The following is a 20,401-nucleotide window of genomic DNA, read 5'->3' as shown; positions in this document are numbered from 1 at the left end:
GGTAGTCTATGAAAGGTTGGATCCACATTTATCCTTAAGATGTAACCAGTCCTTCACATTTCTTATTTTGTATTGGAGTAAATACCATAAAAACAAACAAATTCCCAAGATTTTATCATGGTTTGAAAAAGCATAAAATTTGACATTCAATATCAATAATCTTAGGTGGACGTAGAAATGTCTTAATACCCGAGGTTATTTTCTTTGAGTGATGTATAATCGATCCAAAATTAGAAATTAAGTTTGAATTACAATTGTAGTCCATATGTTACAGCTATCGTGCAAAACAGATGAACCAGCTGTTCTCTTTATTCAGTTTTTTCCGGCGGTACAAAATCTTCAATAAATCCTCTTTGAGGGAATTCTTATGGAGCAAGATTCCAATAGATTTCATTTCAAACTGATGAAAACTTCTTTCTTTTTGTCATGTCAGCTGTAAATGATTCCCTAAAAATTGGCATGTAATGATGTAAGTATTTAACTCATGACTTACCTAAGCATCTCCTAATTGGATTAGTATTTATCCAAACATGCAGTTTGTGCATCATGCGTTCACTAGCTCCGACCATTGTCCAATTTCTGTGAAGTTTCATGACCAAATTCATACGAAAGCCCCGCCTTTTCGATTTGAACTTATGTGGACTCTTCGAGATGATTTTAGTAAATTGGTAAAAAAAGTGTTGGCAATACCAGTTTCAGGGGTCTTATATGTTTTGTCTTTCCCAAAAATGCAAATTCTTGAAGCAAAAGGCTAAAAAATGGAATCAATCTACTTTCGGAAATATTTTTAGACAACTTTCGATTGCTGAAAAAAAGTTAGAGAATATACAAAACCAACTTGGTTCTTCTCATTCATCGGTTTAGAAGTCGCACAGTTGAAATGGCTAAAAAAGCGTGATGCCCTCCTCGACTACAAACGTATCTATTGGCAACAAAAAACTCGAATAGACAAAGCTAACTTTGGAGATAATAATACTAAGTATTTTCAAAATCATGCTACAATTAGACGTAATAGAAATGGTATTAAGCAATTTATTAATAAGGATGGTGCTCTTTTTATTGATCAAGATCTCATTCAACAAGAGATATCTAATGAGTTCAAATTGAGGTTTACAAAGAATCATCTTTGTCATTTTGATAAAAATGAGGACTTTAGGTCTATTAGTGGAATAATAACGGATGCAGATAACAACTTTCTTACGAGTAAGGTTAGTAAGGAAGAGGTTAAAGAAACTGTTTTCAATTTAGCTGCAGATAAAAGTCCTGGACCTGATGGCTATCCTGCAGAATTTTTTCGAAAATACTGGGATATAGTAGGAAATTCTGTTACCAAAGCAGTTTTAGCATTTTTCCATTCTAGTAAACTTCTTAAAAAAGTCAATCATACTTTTATAGCATTAGTCCCTAAATTTGATAACCCCCAATCAGCAAACCATTTTCAGCCAATTAGTCTTTGTTCAACAATTTATAAAATTATATCGAAAATTTTAGCAACTCGTCTCCGAAGTGTATTACATAAGGTTATACATCCGTATCAAGGTGCATTTACACCTAATCGTTTTATTCAGGATAATATCCTTCTAGCGCATGAGATCTTTAACTCTTTTAAGCGTAAAAAAGGTAAAGGGGGATGGATTGCTATTAAACTTGATATGGAGAAAGCTTATGATCGAGTTGAATGAAACTTTATTGAAGGACTTTTACGCAAATGGGTTTTAATCCTACTTGGATTTCTTGGATTATGGAATGTATTAAAACTGTTTCTTTCTCGGTTCTTCTAAATGGAAGACCGGGGAACGTGTTCACACCTACTCGAGGTATTAGACAGGGAGACCCACTTTCGCCATATATTTTTATTATGTGTGTTGAGGTTTTAACAAGATCTCTACAAAAGAATAGCGATATTAGTTCTAGTGATATTGGTATTAGAATTGGATCTGGATTGGAAAAAATTCCATTCCTGACTTTTGCGGATGACACTATCATTTTTGCTAAAGCCTCTAATCAGAGCTGTAGAACTATTAAATCTATTTTGGATAATTTTTGCACGATTTCTGGACAATTTGTTAATTTCGACAAATCGACTTTCCAGTGCACTAGAAATATTGATCGCTCACTTCGTGGGTCTTTTCGAGGTATTCTTGGTATGAACGAAGAAGCTCATTTGGGTAAGTACTTAGGTTGCCCTTTAATTGACGGCAGAGTTACTAAAAATATGTTTGAAAGTATTATTAATTCCTCTTGCGCTCAATTATCGAAATGGAAAGCGAATTCTTTATCGCAAGTTGGTAGACTGGTTCTTGTTAATGCTAACCTTGCCTCGAAGGGAACCTTTCAAATGCAAAGTTCCCTCCTTCCCTCAAGTATCCATAACAAATTAGACAAAATTAATAGAGATTTTTTATGGAATAAGAATCCTACACAGCGTTCTCCTAATTTAATTGGTTGGCATAAAGTTTGTTTACCAAAGTCTCTTGGTGGATTAGGAATAAAATTCTCTGAAGTAGCTAATAAAACCCTTCAAATGAAACTTTTATGGAAAATTCTTATGGAAAAAGATAATATATGGGTCAAAGTGGTAACTAAGAAATATTTGAGAATTTATTCACTTTTTGAACATAAGCCTAATTCAGTTTGCTCCTGGCAATGGCGTAAACTCATGAGTATTCGGGACATGTTTAGAAAGGGGTTGAGATGGCAGGTAGGTAATGGTAGCAATATCAAATTTTGGACTGACAGTTGGGTCTTTTCTTACCCTCTTACTAGAAATATAGATGGTCATAGTAACCTTGATCTAAATCTTTTGGTTAAAGATTTCATAACCCCTGATAAACAATGGGATGTTAGTAAATTATCAGATATAGTAAGTAATGATATTGTTAACCAGATAGTTAATATTCCATTGCCACACAATGATATTCCAGATACCCTTCTTTGGGGATTGTCTGTGGATGGAAATTTTTCGACCAAAACAGCGACATGGTTAGCACAAGGCTTGTTCGATAGAAATATTAACAAATGTGAATTTTACTGGATTTGGAAACTAAATGTTCCTCCAAAATTGAAATTTTTTCTTTGGAAAACTTGTGTAGATGGTCTCCCTATGAAAAGTAGGCTTCTAAGAAATCATATAATTGTCCCACCTCAATGTGTTTTCTGCAATCATCCAATTGAAGATAAAGATCATTTCTTTTTCAAGTGTCCCTTGATTACATCGGTCCATCCAAGACATGAATATTATTAACTTTAACAATATTTTGGCAATATACGATAATATTGCAAGTCAGAGCTCTATAGAGAAACTTAATCATTTTAAAAGTTTAATTCCAAAAGCCGATTTCATTAATATTGTATTTATTTGGTGGAATGCATGGTTCCATAGAAATGACATTATTTTTAATGATGTTCATTTTAATATTAGCAAAATTATCATGTTATGTAATAGTAGCATCAAGATTTGGAATGAGACTAGATATAAGGATCTTAACAATCCTGATAAAGACGTGTCAGTTAGAAATACTACTACTAAGGAAGAAATTTGGTGGGAGAAACCTAAAAATGGGTTTCTAAAGCTAAATTTTGACGGATCAAAAATAGATGGTAACAAAGCTGCTCTAGGATATTCTATAAGAGAACATAATGGTAAAGTCGTTTTGCTAGGAGCAAAAAATTGCGGATCTAATAGTATTCTTGTTGCTGAAACTCTCGCTTTAAAAGAAGGCATTTTAACAGCTAAATACTTAGGAATCTCGAAGTTAATTGTAGAAGGTGATAATTTATGTGTTATCAACTCAATCCGTAGTACTTGGCAAATTCCTTGGGAAATTTCTAGTATTATTAAGGATGTAAAATTAGATCTTCAATTCTTTGATGAAGTGATAATAAAACATTGCTTTCGTGAAGCCAACAAAGTTGCTGACTTTATGGCTTCTATTGGACATTCATGTCCAACTCTTTCGAGGTGGTTTGAAAACCGGTGGCTTCAACTTACCTCTATCATTCGAAAGGATGAAATAGGTTGGTCCTACATTAGAGGATCAATCTAGTTTTATTACCTAATCAAAATTAAAAAAAAACTCATGATTTACCTCCTACAAAAAAGCTACCAAAATGGCAGGGGACAATTTCAAATAGAGGTCGGATAGGTCACATCGCATTCGCATATTGTCGGTACGTATATGGTTATGGTTTGGTTGGGTTCAAGCCATCATCCATTCAGGCCAGATTTAGTATGGGTTCGATTCATATCAAATCCTGTGAATTTAAATCAGTTGAATAATTTCATGTTTAGATACATGGCAAAAGTAAAGGCCGAAAGTCTAGAAGATTCTCAATAATCCTTGGTATTTTTTTGAAGCTTTATCCGAGTCCCCCCCTGAAGAAAATTAGTTTCAGACAATTAGACAAAACAGTAACATTGCTTAAGACCACTGCCTTTATTTTATGTTGTTTATACGAGTCCATTTTTGAAATAATGCTCAAAAATAAAATATTTATCGTTTTGGGTCGGTTTTGAAAATATTTGTCAAAATGGTGTCCACGTAGGCTCGGGATTTCTAGACCTGAAACACGCCACTACCAATGACGTGTTTTGTGAAGGAAACACGCAATTAGCAGTGGCGTGTCTTTACAACAAATTTTTTCTTCAACCAACAGAATTTGAAAAAAAAAAAAAAAAAAAAAAAAGGGAAACACGCCATTGTAATTGGCGTGTCTTTATCAAACTAGAAAGCAAACTAAAGTGGATGTATTCTTCACCCATTTTCCATATCTTTACAACATCAAACATTCAAGCTCATCCTCACCCCCAAATACGGGATCTCGAAGTACATTATGCATGTTGTCCGGTGGACTTAAATCAAGCCCCGTGCTAAGAGTCTCTCGGTATTTGGGTCAATTTATGGTTGTTCGAAATGGTGAGAGCGATGGGTTAAGGTGGTCGAGTGGTGGTAGGGATGGTGTGAAGTAAGATATGTGCTGGTGGTTATTGTGTGATGGTGATCGCCATATAAATTGAGATTGAAATGAACAAACGAATTAAGAGAAGGAATACCAGTGATGTAGTTGATTATTCATATCAATTTGAAAAGCCACAATCACAATAACTTTTTAATTATATAAATGATACTTGTTGGTGGTTTTTGTTATGGAAGGAGAGATCTTGTGACAATGGAGGATTAATTTGGCCTAGTGATGGGAGTTTGATGGTAGGAGGACAGAGAAAAGAGGTGCGGTGCTGACAATACACAAGTACTGCTTGATTTTTAAGATTTCTAAAATACACGCCACTACTATTGGCGTGTCTATCCCAAAAGACACGCCATTGTTAATGGCATGTTTACGTCAGTTATTTTTTTTCCAGTAAACACGTCATTGACAATGGCGTGTTTACTTCGTGTTTCAGGTTTTAAAAATCTGAACCTACGTGGACACCATTTTAACAAATAGTTTCAAAACCGACCCAAAACAATAAATATTTTATTTTTGAACATTATTTTAAAAACGGATTCTGTTTATACTTCCATTATAGCCACTTACCTATTAACAAAGTTTCATAGATCCATGATGAATTAATGTAGTAACGACTAACGACCGAACATAAAAACGATCAAAAACTCTTATCTCAAACGCAAATTTCAATGACATTAATACGTACCTTCATTTTGCATTTGACTTTGGGTGGCCCGTGAAAGTAGACAGGCGGAACTCGAAAGGAAAGTACATATATACCGCCCCTGCAAAAAAAGTCAGTCCCGAAAATAAAGTTCTCATAGGACCTCAGGTAGATAAGTAGCACTCAATTTGGTAAGTACACAAAATAAAAAGCCAATAATATAAAAGCAACTATTAGTATTTTCTCTTAAAAAAAACTTGATAGGAAAAGTAAAATAACGAAGTAAAAATCAGGAGAGTTGAGAGGAGAACAGAAGAGAGTCCGGCCTTTTTGTTAAGTTGACAGTCTAGCAAGAGGAGGCCCAAAGGAGTCTCAAAACCCGCACAAAGCATCATGCCCAGTCCCCATAGATGTTACTATTCATTGTGTAAGTTACTATTCATTGATGAATAGTAACATGAGTGCTCTCATATTTTATAAAGGTGTTAGAGCTCTCATATTTTATAAAGGTGTTAGATGTTAGATTACTACAACTTTTGTATAACCGTTGTTTTATTTTAACAACATTCCCATATTTTTCAGTAACAGTTATGAACATTTAACACGGTCTTTTTGACAACGGTTCCATGTCTAATCCTACATATACAAGAACAAACAAGTAGCTAAAATTTTCCTTAAATAAAATGGCAAAATAACCTTAAGCTGAAGAACTAATCCAATATGATTTGTGCCCAATACAACTAACTTGAATTGTACCCAAAACCCTATTCAATCGAAATTAAACTAAATTTAACATATACGTAACATATCTAAAACTGATCTGAACCAATTGGACTCTTGTTAAAAAGTTTTATCCTCCTATAAAGTGCTCTCAATTTATAATCTTTCTCATAATTATGGATTTAGTAATGACCGACTTAATTTACACTCGCTCCAAATCCGAATCGAATGACCGTGATCCCGTGAGACTACCAAGTACCAATATATGATATATCGTTCTCAAGTGTCAAGTAGCGATGTCAATCATGCGGGGTGGGTGCGGAGATGGGGTAACTCGCACTCACACCCGCGAACTATAATGCGTAACCACGCCCGACCCACTCCCCGTGCAGGTGGAACTTTTCAAAACCGCCCGACCCCGTGGTTGACCCGCCAAATTACCTTTCCCGTCATAAAATAATTTTTAAAAATATACTTCTTGAATCTAAAACATACTAGTCTCGTCAACTTATACAAATAAGTTACCACAAAATGATCTGAAATAAATTTGGACGGGCAAGTAGATGGGTTTTGATGAATCATCAGTTTAGGCTTTCTCTTTTTATTTTTTTATTTTTTATAGTATATTTATTGTACTCCCTCTCTACTAAAAGTAACAGTTGTTTTATCGCACTTGCCGAGACACGTTTTACAACGTGAATATCTTTAGACTTTAGTTACTCCCTCCTGTTCACTATTTTCTTCCCATTTCCATTTTGCACAAGAAATAAGAAATTGAATGTGGACCACATAACACACACTATCCCACATGCTATTGAATTTGGACCACACAAATCAACCCAAAAAAGAAAATAGGGAAGAAAACGTGAATAATCCGTAAAATGAAATAAGGAAGAAAATGGTGAATAGGAGGGAGTACATATTATTAAAAATTATAAAAAATTGATATTTTTATACGTAATTGCTAAATCCTATACACAATTTTGCTATATCCTACACATTTTTCCATCTTTTTCCATTATTACCCTTTATCTTAAAAACAATAAAAATTATTAAAAATAAAACAAAAAAATAATTAAAAATACCCAATCCCAATCCCACCCTCACCCCGACAACCCGGGCCACCCTCCTCTCCCCCTTACTCCGGCCACCCTTCCCCCAGCCTTGACCCCCTCACCTAGACGACTACCCTATCCACTTCGTCGAACCCAGCCTGGTGAGCGACACATGAACACCGTCGTTGAACCAAACCCCTTTTCTCGTCTCCAACGCCATCCTTACTCAGAATAATACGTCGTCGTCGACTTTCATCGTTCACTATCGTCGATCAGTTGGTAGGACGGCTGGTGGGTGAAAACATTTGGAGGTGAGGGACTGAGGGAGAGTAGTGATCCATAGGGGCAATTTCTTATTTTTTAGGGTTTTTGTTTTGTGTCTCTCTTTAGAGGGGGGGGGGGGATGAAAGGGGTAGACTAGGAATTATACGTAAAAATGTGCGAGATTTAGTAAAATTGTGTGCGGGATTTAGCAAGTCCTTTTTTATATCATTCATGACGATAAATCAAACAATATCTCACATGACTATATTTGTTTTATAGATGAAAAATGATAGCAAAGATTCCGCACGACCATAAATAATGCCAAAAAAAAAGTGTTATATTTGATTTGGATGAAATGGAGTATATATTTTAGTTAGATAGGTGGGTCAAGGCAGGTTAAGCGGGGTGAGGTGGGTATAGGGCAGGTCTCATGTGATACTAGGGATGGCAGTGGGTCGGGGACCCGACCCAGACCCTGAGGGTCGGACCCTAATGGGTCGGGTATGGGTCTCATTTTTTCAGCCCCAATGGGTATGGGTCGGGTATGGGTCTTAAGAAAATATTTTGGGTCCGGGTCCGGGTCTAAGTTATGAGACCCATACCAGACCCTCAGACCCTTTATTAAAGAAAAAAAAAATCAAAATCACAACTTTTCTCTCAATTCATACTCTTGTGACTGTAGAAACCCAACTAAAGTCTCTTTCTCTTCCCTCATCCCATAAAGTGATAAAACCCAACCAAACTCTTCTAGCAATACCACCACATACACAATAAAACCACTACCACAGCACTGATACGCGACTGACAACCACCTCTCTAATAGGCGGCGACTGACAACCACCATTAACGGCAGATTAATAAACTCATAATGTTAAATTAGTATGAATTTTATTTTTTAATATTATAGACCCCATACCGTTAATCTTACCATTCATTAAAGTGGTCACTTGAAACTCCTGACCATGCAGACCGACCCTACCCTTACCCATAGGGTCCGGGTATGGGTCCTCAAATTTTAGACCCTTGCGGGTCTGGGTCGGGTACGGGTCCAAAGGGAAAATCTGGGGTCCGGGTCTAGGCGGACCCTACCCAGACCCTATCCATTGCCATCCCTATGTGATACCCACATCCGCCCCATAACCCGCAGTGGATAACACTTTTGATACCTATCCTGGCCTCACAGCCCATTAAATCATTACTCGCACCCGCTTCATCTAGGATGGGTGCGGGCAAGATCCGCCCAAATGACATCCCATTACTGTCAAGACAAGTGTACGATCGAATTTGAATTCATCAGCTTTAGTTTTCCTCAATTGGGTCATTCTAAATTCTACATTCCTACCTTATCTATCCCTTGAATCTATCGACTCAAAAATGCTGGTGCTAAGCCAAGCGGGACCCAGTACCAGCCGATGCACCTGTTCCTCCGCCGCGTCTACCGCTGCAGTCAACACTCGCCGCCGCAACAACCAGCCCATCACCACCCTCTTCTCAAAACGCAACACCACCAATCTTAGCAACAATACTAGTAACAACACTCGATTTCCCCTCGTTGTCGCTAAATCTTCGGATTCCAATTCTACCCCTGTCACCAAATCACCCCCTCCTTTTCAGCAAACCGACGTCGTTTCAGTTGGACAAGACGGTGTTCCTTTGGAAGGTGTTATTCAGTTTGATAAACCATCTGTTTCCTCTTCTCGGGTTCAGAAATGGGGGTACTTTTCTCTTCCCTTCTTTTGCATGTTTGTTTGTTCTTCTTATATAATGTATAATTGTAACGCAGTAGATGAATTGAGTAACTTGTAGTAGGGGGTGTGACATAGAAACTTGATAAGGAGATTGAAACCTTGATGGTACTTTAGTATTCTTAACATTGTAATCCCTTCGTCTCATTCATTTATTTACCCTTTTTTATTTTTTGTGTTTTAATCCAAGGTAAACAAATGATACGGAAAAAGGGAGTACTAGATTCCATATGATACTTTAGACAGAGATTGGAGAATAATAGAAGGTACTCCTATTGAGTTACATTCTTGGGAATTTTTACAATTTTACAGATTGGTTTCCAAGTTGGATCACTCTCTGTACAAGTTTCCGCTAGTAGGAGAAGGAGACTTATGTTGGTGTTGCAAAATTGGGAATAATTGGGAGGGATAAGACTTTGAACACGATCTAGTCAACTCTTAAGACGTATTTCTCTAACTAGTAATGCAGGAACCACTAGTTTCTTGACTACTACTTTATTAACCCTTGTTATGAGGACTTATGAATCATGACCTTTGGCAACTACGCATTGTTGTCCATCCATATGCTTACATATACTTTTAGATTGGGTGAAATTGAAGGGGGTACTAATGATTGTCAAAAATGCGACCTAAAATTTCGATGTGGCCAATCAAGTTAGGTGTGTGGGGACTGGGGGTATTTGTGCATGTTTTGGGAAATTTTTCATGATTCTTATTGTTTTTTAATGATGCAGGAGAATTGCATTGTTAGCAGGCGGTGATGTGTTGGCATTGTTTATGTTTGCTGCAATTGGAAGGTTCAGTCATGGGTTCACTGTTTTTGATGCTGAAACGCTGCGCACAGCTGATCCTTTTATTGCAGGTTTGTGATATTAAGATGACTATTGAGTTAATAATTATGCAGGGCTCATTTGAGTGTTTATTGTTGGTTGTATTTATCAAACTGCTGGAATTTGATGCAGGATGGTTTCTTAGTGCATATTTTCTGGGAGGATATAGCGAGGATGGTCGAGGGATGAATGGTTCAAATAAGGCTGTTTCGGCTGCTGCTAAATCATGGGCATTGGGTATTCCAGTAAGTCGAAAAATGCGAAGATTTATGGTTTTGAATTTTGTTTGCTAGTAGATTATTATTTGCTATATCCACATTTCATAGTTATGTTAGTAACTCAGCTTGTAAAGGTAGTTCATAATGTTGCAGGAAATTATTATCCTCTATGAGATGCTCTATGTTACAGGACAGCGATACTTCATTTCTAAGGTCATACCCATGTACCACAGAATAATCAAGGATATGGGTAAATAATATCCGTACCTGATCCTTCCTAATCTATGTTACTCCGACACTTCACTTAGCTTAGCTGCCGTGTCGAGTGTCCGACACCTATGTGCCCGACACAACACTTTGACACTTCATTTTAGACCTAAAATTTGAAATATTCGCACAAAATAGCCGTATCCGACACTCGACACGTGTCGGATACGACACCCGTGTCGGAGAGTCAGTGTAACACAGTTCCTAATCCAGGATATTAGGAAAGTGTAATTTGAAAAAAAGTAACAACACCGTACCGGTTTTTACGTCTATAGGTACTTCTTTCTAAACCTAATTTTCCATATATTAGAATTTACAAGTCTTAACCCTAGGAGATTCGCATGGTTACCGTGCCTTTCTGTTAGCCATGTTGAAGATCAGAATCTCACAAGAAATTTTGTGATTGGTAGCCTTAGATTATTTTGATTAGAGTGCTAGTTATGGAAATGAAAAGGGAGTGCAGTTTCAGAGTAGAGAAAAAGTATTTTTGAGCAATAAGATTAGGGATGGCAATTATGACCCAAACCGAACCGAACCCGAATCGAACCGAAGGAAAAAATTCGATCCAAACCCACTCTTTAAAAACCCGTTCCCGATCCACTATTTAAAAACCCATATCCATATCCACTATTGGAAAACCCGAACCAAATCCAAACCCGAACCCAATCCAAGTGGATATTATTGAAAATTTAGGCTTTATTAACCTTGAAATTTAAATTTTCTTATATAAGATTAAATTTTTATGTAGTCAAATCAAGTTTCGTATTGGGTTTTGGATTATGTAGTGGATCGGGTATGGATTTGGAGCGGGTATGGGTTTGAAAAAAGTATAATGGATCGGGTATGGATTTTAAAATTTTGGATATGGATCGGGTATGGATATGGATCTGTGATCCAATAAGTAAGTGGATCGGGTTTGGATCTTGCAAAACCCGATCCAACCCGACCCATTGCCATCCCTAAATAAGATGTCGAATATCTTTGGCAAGTCATTATCATCAACATTTCAAGCTTTTTTTAACTAAGCTTTTCCTAGAAAATATCTATAGAAATTATGAAAACCAAGCACGTGGACATTGAGAACCGTAAATCACGGGGGAAAGTGGTTTTGAGTAGCAGCTTCGCAGATGGACTCTTCACACTCCCTTTTTCTTGCCTTTTAATGCATTTGTAGTTTGTTTCTTGTTGTTGAATCGCGATACCGATTGCGAACCCTATAGCTTACTAGGACATGGTGTCAAGTTCACTGTCGCATCTTATCACAACTTATTTTTACCGGCCTAGTATTCATTGAATTTGTTTTGTACCACTCAAGTGTCGGTCGCATCAGTGAACTCGCTGTTGTATTAGTCAAACATTGGTTATATTTTTTCAAATATTGTATATTTGGTATCTGTTTACATATAGGAGAATATTGGCTCAGGAAGCTAAATATCCTTTACGTAACAACAGAACACGTCGCATAATGGCTGATATTTAATATCATGATGTTCATTACATTGTTGCAAGGTGTGGGACTTGAGGCCCATGTCGGTCATATTGAGGGCTTGATGTAAGGTTTGTATAGAAATGGACTCTTCCACACTTTAAGATAGGTTTTTGGGGTGGGTTCTCCCATTATGCGTATCAGGTAGAGTGTACAACCACCAATAGCTGTTATCTCAAGATTGAAGATTTCTTAGCTTAAAGCTTAGTTCCTTAAAGTTCTGTTGTTTAGAGGTGCAAGTCTCGCTAAGGAGTAAAGAGTTGGGGCATTTAGCTATCGTGTGAGAACTTTGTGTGCATTCAATGCATTTTGAGACTTGGGAGTTCGTTCCCCATCCCGAGTGTGTCAGACCATCTCAGATGTTAGCTCTTATCTTTTCCTCATTTTGTTTTCTCGAATACAGATATGATTGTGGTCAATTATTTGTAGAATTGCTGAAATAATTCTCTAGTAATTAGAGCGAGGTAGCTTGCATTACTGTGTATTCCTAAAACATATGAAATTGTCTACCATGCTAAGAAATATATGCGCACCTGGAGCTACAGTCTGTTGCATAACCTTTTTCTAATTAATAACCAGTTTGGCTGAATTCATTACAATGCTGTAATCTCACACCGCTTGCAGAAGCTCTAAATTCTAAGCTGAAAATGATAAATGACGTCGTTCTGCTGGTATATAGTGCCGTTACATGATTGCAATTTGCAGAACAGCTTCACATGGTGATTCATTAAAGTTCTTCAATGGCTTCCATCTGTAGACTGTAGCTTTAGGATAGTTGAGTACGTGTTCACACACACAGATAAACTAAACCAATAGGAAGAAAAGAATAACAAAAAACTAGTTTGCATACTACAATTGGTAGGTTTTGATCAAGTAGATAAATATGTAAGACGCACCACATCTCTTTTGTAAAGGAACCTATGGGATTATTTCTAGAAGATGCCCATTAACCAATAGACATTCATTGTACTGATCAATGAACCAACGAGTCACTTAAAAATGGGATGCTTCAAGCGTGCTCTGATGACACAAGTGTCATGGTCCACATCTTTGAGCCGAAATGTGATACGCACCCCTTATCTTATCTCACAACAAGACGATGATATGATTTGGAAGAGGAGAATCAGATTCCAGCAGGCTGAAGCGCTTTTCCTGTACATATCTTCCAATTAGTACCTGTTTTAGTAAAGCGTTCTCTAGTAGGAACTAGGAACTAGGAACTAGGAACTAGGAACTCTCCATCGTGGGATTTAATATTTCTAAGTTGTCCCAGGGAACGCACTGAGAAACCAAATTATTGCAGTTGCCCATCATCCCACTATAAGTTTAATTTTGGAGGAAGTTATCACTACCAATACCGACAATATTTTTAACCCAATGCCGATCCCGTCTACCGCAGGGTAGATAGTCAGACGTATTTAGTAACGTCACTAAATAAGAAGTGCAATCAATTGAGTGAGCCATTTCGCTTTATAACGTCTCGTATTGTAACCTTTTCTTCTACAGACATTTTAGTGATCGCCTAGTCAGCATGATTCAAATGTGGTGGCATAATTGAGGCAAGTTTGTTTGTTGGAGAAGGTGCCTGGTCTCCCTTTTCAAACTTGAAACGAGCTTGATCAATAAGATAGTTATGCAACATTTTCTAGACTATGGTTTTCCTCGTGGCAAAACTTATAGTAAGCATGTTTACAAAGGAATGCATCTATGGCATGTGAAATAGGAAGATGAGTATAGAACTAAGATGAAGTCTGTAGGAGGAATTTCTTTTATTTCCACATGTTACTCTGCTCATTCCAGTGTAGCGCACTTGCACTTAGTTAGACTACATGCAAAACCTTGTTCGGCTATTGGTCATTACTAAATTATGTAGCTCGAAATTTAAGCTGCTTGTATAAATATGCAAAGTGCTTCTGTATGCTCGTATCCAACTATAGTGTTATGGCTTGTTGTGCCGACACCTTATGGACAAAAGAAAATCTCATGAACAACTGTCTAATATGTCGAATTGTTTCTTGTAGGGCATTTAGTTCTTGCAAGGCTACAATATATTGATTTAACCAAAATTTTTGGATCATTTAACCCTTACCTGAAAGATTCTTCAATTCTTGTCTTGTAAACTGAATTCGTAACTATTGTGTTCCAACTTCCAAGTCCTGCTGCCTCTGGCCTAGGCTCAGTAACCTGATAGCCATGTTGTCATATTTTTATCCTGTACCCCCACCTAAATCCTACATTCCCCAGTGCTGCTCACTGGTACCTATCTTGACTCTTACAGTCTTGCTTGATGAGCACAAAAGGAAAGTGGCTTTCCCGAATCTTATCCTCTTATCGATAACCTTAGTCCAATATTGTTCTAGATACTTTTTTGACGCTTCTACTATGGGTTTTTAACCTCTTATACATTTTCGGGTTTTAATTACAGTTTTAGCCAAAAGAGATCATTATATACAGTAGTTGTTGTGTTAACTTAAATGTTGTGAAATTGTGCATTCTGTGCATTTTTTGTTTTGAGGAAAGCTGAAAGTAGGCATAATTAGGTCATTTGAGAAACACTCTTTGACCCTTCACCACTGCACCATTAATAAGAGCTCTTCATGGAATGGGTAATGTTCTTGTTCTTGTATTTGAGCAAAGCTGAAAGTGTTTTAGTGAAATGATTTGGTGTCGTGTGTTTTGGTGTTGATTTGGTGAGGAATTTGTCATAAAATGTTCGATCGCACTCGCTAAAATTTTGTTGCAATTTTACACGTGGATATAGCTGACTGCTGCTTTGTGCACATCCATTGTTTTTTGACAGATAGGACTGGGGATAAGAGCATTGACTTCAGGACACCTGCCTCCCACCAATTTCGCTTTGGTGACTCTTGGTAGCACAGCGGTTTTGCTTATCGGTTGGAGGGCACTGTTATTCCAAATTCTTCCCAGTGGCGGGAGCAAAAAAGATGATGTGTACAGGAAAGGAAGTCCGTTTGAATTATTCAAGGTATTGAATTGTTCTTCTTCGTCACAGTAGTTATCACTCATTTGAAAAATATGTTGAGCTTCAGGTTATAAAAGGTGGAGCTTAAGACTCCTTAGGTCTTGTTTAGATGCAGGGATTTGTAAAGAAGGGAAAAGGGCTAATTTCGATTGTTTGGTTGATAAGTTGAGAGGGAAATGAAGGGAACCCATCTCCTCCACCAAGCTAAATTACAACCTTTCCAACATTGCAGTTTTTTGGAAGGAAAATAGTTATAGCTAACTTTCCTTTCCCTTCTCTCCTCCTCCCCCTCCCTTGCTATTTAGAGTTCAAAAGGGAATTATCTATAGGATTGTCAGAAGTTCACTCTCTAATTGTCAGATCCTCATCACTATTAATTACTTCCTCCGGTCCATTAAATGTGTACATTTTCAAAATCCTTCTCACATATATTGAAAATGTATACACCTTAATGAAACAGAGGAAGTATTATTCAAGAATCATTTTGAAATATGCTCAAATGAAAATGTCGTCTTTTGTTATTAGTTCTAGGTTATAGAACCATAAATCGCTTATCCTTGAGTTGTGTTACTTGGCGTGCCTCTGTTTTTGCCAACAATATGTATTTTCATATCTATATTATTTGCAACAATTTTCTTGTTTTGGATTTAAGAGAGTGTTAGCATCTACAAAAATAAAAGCGAGGTATGATAAGCCAAAACAAAAGGCTTAATATAAGAGCTAGACGCGTCTTTGAGATGCGCCTTATGCAAAGACGCTATATGCCACTCTATGCATTTTGGCTGAGGCCTCAGTGATCCTTGAGCAGTTGATGAGCTCATGCTTCAAGCGTGCTTATTTAAATTAGGGTTTTAGGCAGGGGCCTGTTGAAGTGTTGGACTCTGTGTTACCCTGACTCTCCGACACGGGTGTCGTGTCCGACACGTGTCGAGTGTCGGATACGGCTATTTTGTGCGAATATTTCAAATTTTAGGTCTAAAATGAAGTGTCAAAGTGTTGTGTCGGTGTCGAGCACATAGGTGTCGGACACTCGACACGGCAGCTAAGTGAAGTGTCGGAGTAACATAGGTTGGACTCTTGTTTATGAAAGACTTGGGGATGTCTGTCTTAAATGACATGTTCAAGTGTATGATCATATCCTAGTGCCAAGTATTTGACACAGCACACAAGTACATAATTAGTATGAAGATGCTGAATTGCTGAGTAACATTGCTCTTCAGTAAATGTTTAAATGTAACACTTTAAATGTACATAATTTTTGCTTGATGCCCCACTTTGAGTTTTTTTGGTTTACTGCAGTTGCTAAGTTCACTTATTAGGAGATGGTGACGGCTCTCGACATATCATTCGAGCGAGGACATTTCGTGGTAAGTTGATGAGTTCCATCAATGTATGCATTGTATCTTGATTTATGATCACGTTGTCATGATCTATTGGCGAGTAAGCCAAATTTTATCATTCAAGTGTACTAATGTGAAGCGATGACTGCACAAATCTACACCTTGGCATGGATCTTTTAGTAAAGGGAGGTACTTGAAATATTCGTATGAAGAGAGATTGTAGTAAAAGTAAAATAAAATTAGAAGGTAAAAAATAAAATAAGATATGTTATTTTTATGTGTAATTAATTGAATTAAATGAGGTCGTTTTATGTGATGGTTAAATTGGTATAGTATGATCTTATGATGACTAAAAAATAAGTATAGTTTTAAAATCATTTTTTCCAATTTATCATTTTTGTTGTTCATGCTAGAAGATCCGTTCCAACGAGGATTGTGGTGGTTGCTACATTGTAGTGCATCATGGATAGAAAGCAACTCTTGGCTCATAGTTCGTGGTTACATTTGAATGTATACACAACCAAGTAATCTATGGCCTTCGACAAAAGGTATTTTTGAATGATGATCGTGAATTTTTACTGAATATAGATAAGATTGGATAGGTATTTACATCCTACAGCATCATGATCAGAAGTTCAGAACAATGTATGATGCTAGGGATTTCAGCAAGGTTGTAAAGCTTATACCTGTAATAAGAAACATACGATGTACTGTTGTTCATCGCGATCATATTACTTCACCTATCTCAGGACTATTCACCAAAAAGAATGCTAGCTACAAACACTATCGAACACTGGTTTCCGGAAAAACAAACACTGTATTTCCTGTAAAATCAGGGTTATTTATTAATCAATTCATTTTGAGTTTCAGTTTCATTCTACTTGTAATTATACGAGGAACGATTTGGTAACCCAAGTCTCAAAACCAAAAATATTTGCAAATGGGGTAGAGCCTTAGAGGTGAAACTATTTGTAGAGAATGAGTGTACGTAGGATAAGGACGGACTAAAGTAAGTAGTGACCTTGCTGCTTGCCCTATATATACAAAACAACGCATATTTTATAAGGAAAAATCTGATAGAGGCAAAGCCGATACTTTAGTAACGACGTTACTTTTTACTTCAATAACTCCATTGTATTAAACACTAGGAGCAAAGCCGCTACCTGAGATAGTGACTTTACTCTTGTAAAAATTTCTCACTTGCGTCTAATTCTGTGTACAAAGTAAAGCCTACTTGAAGTAGCTACTTTGCTCTCAAATTCTGAAGTCAAGATCCTCTCCATTTCCTAAAATGAAAAGGAAATGCCATTTCCTTTCAACGGAACAGATTACATCCTGTTAATATCAAACGGTTCAAGATTTATACAAAGAAATAAAGGTTTAATATTGTGTAGAGAAAATATTATTAAATGAGTTTGTGAGAGAAAATGGAGAGAAACAAATGGAGAGGATCATAATTACAAATTCTGTGTGGATTTATTCTCTAGAAATAGTTTATTTCACCTTTCTTGTTAATGATTATTTTCATTGTAGACGGACATTATCTCTCTAAAGCTATAGACGGATAGTGGTCCTCTCACAAAATACAAGTGGGTCTAAAGTGAGAATTTGTGTTTTGATTAGGCCACTCTAGTTCATGGTAATGTTTTGATAGAGTCGGATTATTTCTTATCGGTGTTATTTAAATTCTATCAATTAAAGATCAAGGTAGCTTCTGTTAGGCCCTGTTCTTTCTGACTTATTACTCCCTCCAATTCACAATAAACCTCCCATTTCATTTTGGCACAAAAATTAAGGAAACACACTACCCCATCATATAATTAAATTTGGACCACAAAAATACACTACCCCACCATATAATTAAATTTGGACCACACAAACATTTACCAAAAAAGAAAATGGGGAGGTTATTGTGAATAACCGAAAAAGGAAATAAGGAGGTTTATTGTGAATTGGAGGGAGTAATTTTTATTATTATTATTTATTATTATTATTATTATTATTATTATTATTATTATTATTATTATTATTATTATTATTATTATTATTATTATTATTATTATTATTATTATTATTATTATTATTATTATTATTATTATTATTATTATTATTATTATTATTATTATTATTATTATTATTATTATTATTATTATTATTATTATTATTATTATTATTATTATTATTATTATTATTATTATTATTATTATTATTATTATTATTATTATTATTATTATTATTATTATTATTATTATTATTATTATTATTATTATTATTATTATTATTATTATTATTATTATTATTATTATTATTATTATTATTATTATTATTATTATTATTATTATTATTATTATTATTATTATTATTATTATTATTATTATTATTATTATTATTATTATTATTATTATTATTATTATTATTATTATTATTATTATTATTATTATTATTATTATTATTATTACTCCTCCATACCAGACCAATGGTAACATTAACCGTTTTGCCACTATTTATGGTCGTAGGGGATTTTCGATATTATTCTTAATCTATAAGATAAAATATAGTCATGTGAGATCTTGTTTGATTTATCGTCATAAATGCTATAAGAATATCAAATTTTTATAATTTTTAATAATGTGTAACAAAATATATTTACGTTGCAAAACGTGTCTCGACAAGTGCGAAAAAGTCAATGTTACCATTGGTGTGGTATGGAGGGAGGATTATTATTATTGTTCCGGGTATAATTCCAGAGCAAGTATAGTTACCACCCGTGGCTTGTTGAATGATGTCTTGAGTTGGATTCTCCTTTGGTCTTAATCGTTCCTCTCGGCCTCTCCTGCAACAATGAACGAACTGAGGGCTTGGCTTTGTGCCAAGCGTACTCACTCCGACGCTCAAGTCAGTAAACTTAAGGGATAAGTTGTTACTTGGTTGAATGTATATTGTAGAGAGATAAGGAAGATATTACCAGATGAATAGTGTATTTAGGTTTAGTTGTGGATTGGTTGGATCCTTTCCTCAATGAAGGTTGAGGAGTATTTATAGGCTTTCACCTTTTGTCACGTAGTGGCCAAGTGGCCAAGTGGCTAGCAGGTGGAAAGACTGATCTACCCCTCGGCCGAGGGACCTATGGTAGGCCGGCGGACCCTGTTGACTCACCGAGGGGTCTTGGATATGAGTACGCGGGTATGTGTCCCTTTGGCGGCAGGTTGCCATGCCGAGACCCGTGCCGACCGGCCGATGGGTCAGCATCGGCTAGGTTTGTCTAAGTCGTTGACTTGTTGTGGATATCTTTGACCTTGCTCAATATGTTGACTTGGTCGGCGGTGCGTCAATATGCCCCATCAATTTGCCCCCGGCGTAGTCTATGCCGTGGTATGGGCTCCGATGTACGTTTGAGCGTATATTCTGCGTAAGTAATTTGCGGAAAATTTTTCGATCGGCTTCTTCTGCGGCGGCTTCTTTTACCTCGGCCTGGTCTTTCTTAGGCCTTACCATATCCCCCCTCCACATGGATGTGTAAAGGGCATCCGATGTGGAAAAGGAAGTGACGCCGCCGAGACCGAGGATTGAGTGTGCCGGTTGTTTTTGATTGCCCCCGGCGCGCTATTTAGCTTGGTTGACCATGTGGCGCGGAGAATGTATGCTTGGGAATTTGTTGAGGAAGGTGAATAGGCAAGAGATATGAATAGGCGTGTTGAAGACGCTTGGTTCTTGTTGCATTGATTGACGTATAATCGCGTTGCAACGATTGACATCCCGTGGTTGCATGTCCGACACGTGTCTCCGCACGCATTGGTTGACGCTTCATGGGTCAAGTCATTCTCTCGATTGGTCCTTCTTCATGGGCTTCTCCTATAAATAGGGCGATTATCCCGTGAA

At 36.6% G+C, this 20,401-nt stretch overlaps 2 protein-coding genes across 4 annotated transcripts; both read left to right on the top strand.

The window, feature by feature from the left end:
- Positions 1 to 530: 530 nt before the first annotated feature.
- On the top strand, positions 531 to 4,308 carry LOC141587924 (uncharacterized). The gene is made up of 5 exons (XM_074409388.1): positions 531 to 668; positions 876 to 1,620; positions 1,998 to 2,982; positions 3,422 to 3,642; positions 4,292 to 4,308. The coding sequence occupies exons 1-5, from the start codon at positions 531 to 533 to the stop codon at positions 4,306 to 4,308; spliced, it is 2,106 nt and encodes a 701-aa protein (XP_074265489.1).
- Positions 4,309 to 8,901: 4,593 nt separating this feature from the next.
- Positions 8,902 to 17,287, top strand: LOC141586616 (uncharacterized). 3 transcript variants are annotated; one of them, XM_074407906.1, is made up of 6 exons: positions 8,902 to 9,368; positions 10,133 to 10,260; positions 10,361 to 10,473; positions 15,000 to 15,185; positions 16,482 to 16,549; positions 16,936 to 17,287. In XM_074407906.1, the coding sequence occupies exons 1-5, from the start codon at positions 9,028 to 9,030 to the stop codon at positions 16,509 to 16,511; spliced, it is 798 nt and encodes a 265-aa protein (XP_074264007.1). In that variant the 5' UTR covers positions 8,902 to 9,027; the 3' UTR covers positions 16,512 to 16,549; positions 16,936 to 17,287. The 3 variants fall into 3 exon arrangements, 2 of the variants coding, with proteins under 2 accessions (XP_074264007.1, XP_074264008.1); XR_012519607.1 differs by having other exon boundaries at positions 8,914 to 9,368; positions 16,482 to 16,800; positions 16,856 to 17,131; XM_074407907.1 differs by having other exon boundaries at positions 8,914 to 9,368; positions 16,939 to 17,287.
- Positions 17,288 to 20,401: the final 3,114 nt, after the last annotated feature.

Source organism: Silene latifolia, chromosome 6 (assembly GCF_048544455.1).
Source record: "Silene latifolia isolate original U9 population chromosome 6, ASM4854445v1, whole genome shotgun sequence".
Classification (NCBI taxonomy): Eukaryota; Viridiplantae; Streptophyta; class Magnoliopsida; order Caryophyllales; family Caryophyllaceae; genus Silene; species Silene latifolia.
This window is presented reverse-complemented; position numbering and strand designations above follow the sequence as displayed.

Coding starts and splice junctions, on each gene's coding strand:
- LOC141587924 (XM_074409388.1), top strand. CDS start 531: ATGCAGTTTGTGCATCATGCGTTCACTAGCTCCGACCATTGTCCAATT. Junction 1,621..1,997: donor CTCTTTTAAGCGTAAAAAAG/GTAAAGGGGGAT, acceptor TTTTTGCTAAAG/CCTCTAATCAGAGCTGTAGA. Junction 2,983..3,421: donor TCGACCAAAACAGCGACATG/GTTAGCACAAGG, acceptor TTTTAATATTAG/CAAAATTATCATGTTATGTA.
- LOC141586616 (XM_074407906.1), top strand. CDS start 9,028: ATGCTGGTGCTAAGCCAAGCGGGACCCAGTACCAGCCGATGCACCTGT. Junction 9,369..10,132: donor TCTCGGGTTCAGAAATGGGG/GTACTTTTCTCT, acceptor TTAATGATGCAG/GAGAATTGCATTGTTAGCAG. Junction 10,261..10,360: donor AGCTGATCCTTTTATTGCAG/GTTTGTGATATT, acceptor AATTTGATGCAG/GATGGTTTCTTAGTGCATAT.